Source organism: Octopus bimaculoides, chromosome 1, assembly GCF_001194135.2.
Source record: "Octopus bimaculoides isolate UCB-OBI-ISO-001 chromosome 1, ASM119413v2, whole genome shotgun sequence".
NCBI lineage: Eukaryota > Metazoa > Mollusca > Cephalopoda > Octopoda > Octopodidae > Octopus > Octopus bimaculoides.
Window position 1 is genome coordinate 88030581 of NC_068981.1, and position 8349 is coordinate 88038929.

The following is an 8349-nucleotide window of genomic DNA, read 5'->3' on the forward strand; positions in this document are numbered from 1 at the left end:
GAGAGAGAGAGAGAGAGAGAGAGAGAGAGAAAGAGAGAGAGAGAGAGAGAGAGAGAAAGAGAGAGAGATGTTATAGTACAGTGATAAGAAAACTGCATTTCTTGAAGCACAAGATGAGTGTCATTAATTTTCTGGAGTGATATTCAATAGGTGTCAACCATCACAACACATTATATACACACTTCAGAATCAATACATTATTATTTAAATCAATGTCGAAACTTTTAACAGTTTACAAATTAAAATTCAGAAACTTTCAGACCACTCACCTTTGATAATTTCGGTCTGTCATAAGGAATACACTCTTCTTTTGAAGCTAGTATAATTTTACCTGTAAAACCTTCTTGCCTCAGAGTTTCAGCACAAATCAAAGAAGCTGGACCTTAAATAAATAAACATACATATACATGTATACACAAATATAAACAGTAACCAGGGGAACATTCTTAACTCAATAGATTTATAAATATATTTAGTAATACAAAATCAGGAGAGGTAGGAGATAAATATGCAAAAATGCATGTAATTAATCAATTAACTCATCAATAAAGATGGATAGCTATATAAAGAAAGAAAGAGATCAATGCATGGAGAGGGACTGAGAGAGAGAGATAAAGAGAAAGGAGGTTCTATGTGATCCTTGGACACATTAAATCTAGCAGCTAAAACTTAAAGATGGTAGAATACAATTTGAAGAAGCTTTATTTGCAAGTTCTGGGTGAAGGGGTCATGTAGAGGTTTTTTTAGTGGTGTGATGATGTTTTAACAATGTTGGGTAGATGTGATTGTAGATGTTTAGGGGTTAGAGTGTGCTGTGAGCAAAAACTGGGTCGCTCACATGATTTTTCATTTTTAAGTGTTTTTGATTGGTTAGGTCAGTGATCTGTGTGTAACAGGTAATAATGCGAAATATGCTGTTTTGTATTCTTTGTTGATTATAATTTGTTCAGGAGATGATGTTGGAGAACCAGGCAAAACTGACAAAATTCACAATGGATCTAATGCATTGTTTGTACACTTACATCATCCTAAAATGGTTGAATATGAGACAACTGTAATATGCAAAAGGACAGGATGGTCACATTTAGATTGCCAGTTGAACAATGAAAATTCAATACATAGAAATGCATATTGACAGAAGTAGATGAAGGGAGAGAAAGGATCAACAACTACCAAAGAGAGACAAGAAATGAAGACCCAAAAGTCTCAAAATATAGGTTGAATGAGATGAGAGACTAAGACTGACCTCCACCAACTAAGAGGTTAACCTCATTTGTTGCACTGGAATATTTCACCATTGGTTTCACTCTCCGGAATTCTTTCAGTTTATCTTGGGGAACAGTCAATTTTACTATAGCATCCTCAACTGTCACCTGAAATATAAAACATAGTAAACTCACATTTAACACATCTTTGGATAGAAAGGTTCAGGAATTAACATGGCTTATACATTGATGCCAATATTGATAAACACAATGTGTGTGTGTGTGTGTATATACACACACACACACACACACACACAGTATATACAGATGTAACAATCACATGTCTAAAACAACAAATCAAAGAAGTTTGGCAGCCATTGTTCTATGGTAACTGGCTGCCATTTCAATGGTTTCAAATTCTGGCACAAGGCCAACAATATTGGGAGGAGGATAGTTGATTACATCAACCCCAGTGTTCAACTGGTACTTATTTTATTGACCCTGAAAGGATGAAAGGCAAAGTTGAGATCAGCGGAATTTTAACTCAGACTGTATAGATGAATGAAATGCCGCTAAGCATTTTGCCTGGCATGCTAACAATTCTGCCAGCTTGCTACCTTCATTTCAACAGTAACTTTCCACTTTGATTGTCTTTATGCAACTGCCTCTAAATAAAGTGAAGACCTGACCTTGAATAGCATGGTAATATACACCAGAATACAATACATACGAGGGGGTGCTGAAAAGTTCCTGGCATTAAGGGTATTGCAAAAGGCCTGGTTGGAGGCCCAACCTTCTGAGTTCTTTTACAGGGCTTAGAAAAACTGAAAGACTGCTGCAAAAAGTATGTGGATCTGAGAGGGGAATATGTTGAAAAAAATCATAATTAACTGACCCTCTATTTTCTTTTATCCAAAGAACATGTCAGCACTCCTTCATATATTATAGAGCTGCTAGAAATAGTCAGATTCTCTTAAATCCCACCCCTACCGTTTTAAGAGAGGAAAGACACATTAGACAGTATAGTCGTAGATAATTCTAAAATGACAGGGTAGTCAAGGACAGAATGCATTTGATGATGGGTTTTTTCAATCAGGGCTAACATGGGACTGAGTGACAACAATGTAACCAAGAATAAAAGAAAGAAAAGTTCTAATGTTAAGAATAAAAGGAAAGGGTTAAACCAGATCAGTGGTTCTCAACCAGGGTCCACATCAGATGCTCATGCATCTTCTTCTCCAGATACGTTGACGACATACTTATCATCACGTCCTCCAGGAATGAGGCCATTAACATACACCGGGCCTTCAATAACACCGACATAAACATCAAATTCGAGATTGAACACCCAGATGAATCCGGAACCTTCTCTCTACTCAACTTTCAACTCAAGATCACAGAGGAAGGCTCCATATTTACCAAATTCTACAGAAAAGTTGCTAATAGAAAACTTTTTGTCCACTACTAATCAGCCTTACCCACCAGAGCCAAAGCTGCATACGTGAGAAACAAGATTGCACATATAAACAACAATTGCAGCAACGTGACCAACAAAGTCGTCAGCACCAAACTCTGAATGGCTACCCACCATCTTTAGCTAAACAACAGCACCTAAAGAACATCAAGGTCAATAAACCCTGGACGAACCATCATACTTACAAGTCCAACACCTGCTTCCTAAAGCTACCACACCTTGACGACAGAACTACTGCAGTGATACAACACACAGTCTGCAGGGAAGGACTCTACATACAGATAGTGCACACTGGCCCTTCCCTGAAAAAAACTCCGTCCAAGAACAACACCTCTCACTACTCTGAGGAGTGTACATTGTCGAACTACCCCATCAATGACCCTGAATTGTGCCAGAGGACCTATGTTGTATATGAGATCATCTGTGGCAAATGTGGTGCATCCTACAGAAGAAGCACGACAAGGAAACTGCATATATGCATTAAGGAACACATGCAGGCAGACATTTTCATGAAGAAACACCTACAGAAATGTCAGACCCAGGAATTCACAGTGCACATCAAGGCAACACAGTGGAACGGGGGCAACCTTAGAATCTCTGAGGCCATCCTCATACACCAAAAGAAACCTAAGATCAACAACAGAAGAGAGTTACAGGAAGCTAGCTGGTTGCTATAGCAACACCTTTCCGCGCGTGTCCACTCCACACACGCTCACACATTGGCAACATTCATCTATTTCTTGAAAATGGGATCATAACCTCGAAACATTAAATACAAAGTAAGTCTACATTAATTCACATATTTGTTTTCTTTTGATTTACCTTGCATTCACTTCGCATTGTTTTGGCCTTACCCACTATCCTTTATAATATATATTCTACATAATGCTTCATAGTAATTATCCCATACACATACATATTATAATTATCCTGCAGGTTTCTTTCAGTTTCCATCTTCCAAATCTACAAACAAAGCTTTGGACAGCCTGGGGCTATAGTAGAAGACACTTGCCCAAGGTACTGTACAATGGGACTGACCACAAGACCACATGATTGGGAAGTAAGCTCTTACCCACACGGCCATGTTTGGGCTTCTACACAGTTTGCACCTACCAAATTCACTCATAAGGGGTTGGTTGGCCCAGGGCTATAGTAGAAGACACTTGCCCAATATGCTGCACAGTAGGACTGAACTAGTTGCAAAGTGAGAGCTTCTTAACCACACAACCAACCCACCAATTCCAAATGGTAGTTGGAAGGGTTAGGGAGAGAATGGGACACAATATAGCATGTGAAGGCTGAAGATAATTTCAGATAATGTCAGCTGTGGTAAAGTAAGGTAAAATTACCTTTTTTGAGTTATGCCGACTGATAAGGGCCAGTTTCCCAGTTTCATGGTGTATATATTCCCCACCTGGATGGGACGTTGGTCCGTTGCAGTATTACTCATTTCTGCCAGCTGAATGGATTAGAGCAACGTGAAATGAAGTGTTTTGCTGAAGAACACAATGTGTTGCCCGGTTGTGCTCAAGAACACAGTGCATTGTTTGTTCCAGGAATCGAAACCACATTCTTACAATCATGAGTCCAAAACCCCAACCACTAAGCCATGCACCTCTACAACTCAGCTGTGAGAAACAAATGGAGTATCATCATAATCATCATTAACAGCAGCATTATCAAAATATGTTATATGAAATGAGTTTATGTAGCGTTTTAGGCATACAAAAAAGCAATACTTACTTTGAATGTGTGCAGACTGTCTAGTCCTGGGAAGTCTTCAATATCACCAGTTTTCACATCAAAGCAAGCACCATGAAAAGGACATCGAATCCTTCCATTGCAATAGGCACCTGAGAAATGGAACAATTCAAGGGTGTAAGTTAAATAATGATGCTGAATTAAAAATTGCACAAATTTGGTTGACAAATTGGTAACTAATGGCTACAAGAGAGCAGCAGTAAGTTGAAAAAAAACTCCAAATACTTAGTGATTCTTTACCTCATCAATTTCATTACCATCATCATCATTGTAAATTGTGTCAATTATCTGTACTGACATAGGCTTTCTTGGTTACTATACTGCTGGCTTCAACAGACTGCATTATCTACAAATTCATCTATGATGCATAGCTCATTCTAGTGGCAGTGAAACCCATACCCAATGTATCATTGAGATACCATTGAGGATTTTTGACCTTACATAGTGTATTTGAAACAACTCAGTTTGGGAAACTTAATTCATCTCAAAATTTACTCATGAGAAAAGTTGCACCCAATATTGTAAACCCAGCGAAATGTCAATTGTTCTGTACCCCAACTACTCAGCAGTGAGCTATACTTTCACATGTTAAGTATTTACAATGACCTATTAAGTATAATGAGAGATAATATTTATCCCCACTCAAATGTGGATGTTTTGTTTGAACAAACTATACAACAGTAGATACCATGAGAGAAACTCTCACATAGGCTTTTGGTGCAAAATGCATGCCTGTTTATATCGCTATCGGGGAAATAAATCCCCGTCATCTCCAGTACTGAGACCACTAGATCATATGATTTCGACCTTCCTTGGTCTTGACAATGCTGGGTGCTCAACCGCTAGAGATAAAAGAGGATCATCTCCCCTCAGTGACATATAGAGAGACAGTGCTTGAACAGGTGCTGGTGTTGCGATTAGCTAGTGAGCTTGCTGAAAAATATATATATTAATTAAGTATATTGTTACAGACATATTGTTGTCTCCAATAGATTCAGCCAACTGTGACACTTTCAAATCAGTTTTGAGGATTCATCAAACAATACACACAATATAATTGGCAACATGCAAATTGGCTTTAAAGTATAAATCTGCTGATATTAATGAGGGGAATAAATTTTGACTTTAATAACAACAACAACAATCATGTGGTGAGAAACCCATGACAGCAGTAGAAATAATAATCATACAAAGATTAAGTTATAACTAAGACAACAACAACAACAACAAAACAAATGAATGAAAGCAACATTTATAACAAGAACTACTTGAAAACTCATTTCTAAGAACCACAGCAATCTACTTTAAGACAATAACCATAAAACATTTAAAATATGATAAAGGAATTCATTTATAAGTGAAATTCTTTATTCTTCCTTTAACTAAGATCCTTGCTGAAAGTTTCAATATTTTTATGTTAAAACAGTTTTGAGAACTCTTGGGTAGGATGTCAATCCAATTCAGAAGATATGGTAACTGTCCTAACAGTTGGGTGAAATGATGTATATAAATTATTAAGCCTGTAACAAAAAAAAATTTCCGGTGAGTTTGAACTTAAGGGTTTGGATATTTGGTTTCTACGCACAAACTGTAAAAAATAGTCATTCAAGCTTTAAAAAAAAAAAAAAAAACTTTTTGTAGCAATTATTGAAGTTGTAATGGTTCATGTGTGTTTGGCTAGTATGTAAACAAAAACAACTGAAATGTTACCATTGGCCAGTGGTAATCCATAGTGAGTACATTTTGATCCAAAAGCAAAAACTCCATTTTTTTCTTTAACAACCAGCACTTTTTGGTCTCCAACAGCAACTTCTTTGACCCTTAAAATTTAAAAACAAAAATGAGGAAATATAAACAGACAATGAAATTTTACAACAGTTCACTTTCTTCTAAAGTTTTAATATATGAATATCATGGTCAACTTTCTGAAGCGCCATCAATTTTTAAGCAACTAAATAGGTGGATGAATGTAATTTCTTGCATTAGTTTGAAATCTCATGTTTTCAGATACACTTCTTGTATCTCTTTAGTTTTTGTAGCAGATGAGAATAGAAACAAAATACCACCCCCATCCCTCAAAAATTCCTTTTGACAGGATTTCACTCTATTGCAGATACATTTTCTTTTGGAAAGAATTGAACTCAGCAGGTTAATGTCAATCTTTCAATGCATCTGCTACCTACAATAGTAAATTACACCAGCTTTCAATATATACTTGGAGCTTATTATTGACTTGTAGAGACAACATATTTTGTTATGCAACCACAATATACTACAAAGTATATTAAATGCTTTTATAAGTTAATACTGTGTTATAATTTCTATAGAAAATCTGTTGAGATAACTTTAAGCTATTTAGAGCTATGTGTACTTGGCAATGGTAACTTAGTCACCTGCATAAGAATGCCAGAAGTTTTCATCCTCCAACAATTTTGGTGAACGTAATATTATTGAATTTTTTTCATTTGAGATGCCTGCTTCAGGTTCCATTAATCTTTTCGATCAGAAATGTTCTGTAAGTCCTTTTCTTTGCGATGTATTCAGCATATTCACAACAACTCACCAAAACACTTCAAACACTAACTCACAGATGTCCAGTTTTTTTGTCTCAGATTCTTCTACAGTTAATACAAAAGAATCTTACCTCCTAAAGTGTTAACCATTGAATATACATATATATATATATATATACACATAGAATTACTTTTCAGACACACCCTGGCCTACCACCTGATATATGCCCAAAGCTAAGAAACAGAATTACCTTTTGGACACGCTCTGGTCTACCACCTGATGTACGCCCAAAGCTAAGAACTGTAGCTTCCCTAAATCGCAACTCTATGCCACAGGAAAGCTTTAGCCTACGCGACGATGGGCAAATATGGAAATTCGTCAAGTCTGGTGAGTCATGGATAAGGGATATCAGTTGGTCTGAGCATACTGCACCCATAATAACTGGCACTACAAAAATAATGGGAAACTAAACAAGAACAATCAGCCATCCCCTGTATATCATCATCTGAAATCCAGATACAAACTCTTTATGCAACAAGATACATCTTTTTGACTCTTACGTCAAAAGTATCGACCCAGATTTCATCACAGTCACAGAAACATGGGCACATTCTGCACTCTGTGATGGGGTTTTCAGCATAGCCGGCTACAACCTGTTCCACAAAGACTGCATTAATCGCTGTGGTAGGGGTGTGATGGTCTACGTTCTTCTTTTATATTGGTGTAATTGACCATCATTGCTTCTGTTTTTATATCTGCAGTGGTAAAAAAGTCAGTTGGATTGCTGACTTGAAAGTGCCCTAGGGGTGGAGTGAAAACACTTTTGAATTGCTCATTTAGCTCTGGGGTTAGATTTTATATTGTCTATAGCCCAGGCTTCTTTGTCTGCTCTTTCTTTTTCGTGGGAGAGTTGCAGATTTTTTTCAATCTCCAGCAGTTGTCTTTTCATGCAGGACTTTTCACTGCTTTCAATTTGTTTGTTTAGGCAATTTGAAACTTTTGTACGCCGTCTCTTAAGAATTTTCCTCTCCCTGCGGATTTTGTTCTTGTGTACAGTGGCCTTTCTCTCCAGGACACATTTGTAGGATATGGCTTGCATTACAGACATGAATTGTTTAAGCTTCATGTCGATGTCCGGTGAGGAGAGACATTTAGGCCAGTTTTGATTGAGGATCTATTTCTCAATTTGTTTCCAGTTCGCCTTATGGAAGTTCAAATTGGAAAGATTCTGAGAGTTTCTTGTAGGCTGCATGTCCATGGTTTCCTTTGGTCCGTATATATATATATAGATAGATACACATGCGTAAGCTTGCAAGGAATGAAGCCAGTATACTCCGATGGATGTGTAATGTCAGTGTGCATACTAGACAGAGTGTAAGTACCTTGAGAGAAAAG

General features: G+C 37.2%; 1 protein-coding gene across 1 annotated transcript in view; it reads right to left on the reverse strand.

Moving 5' to 3' along the window:
- LOC106872255 (apoptosis-inducing factor 3) overlaps window positions 1-8349 on the reverse strand; it is a 115028-nt gene that overhangs the window by 33014 nt on the left and 73665 nt on the right. The window contains exons 6-9 of the mRNA XM_052966188.1: window positions 6151-6260; window positions 4423-4532; window positions 1247-1373; window positions 263-382 (exon numbers count right to left, since the gene is read on the reverse strand). Of these exons, the coding sequence (XP_052822148.1) occupies window positions 263-382; window positions 1247-1373; window positions 4423-4532; window positions 6151-6260 (467 nt within the window). The remainder of the gene's footprint in view (window positions 1-262; window positions 383-1246; window positions 1374-4422; window positions 4533-6150; window positions 6261-8349) is intronic.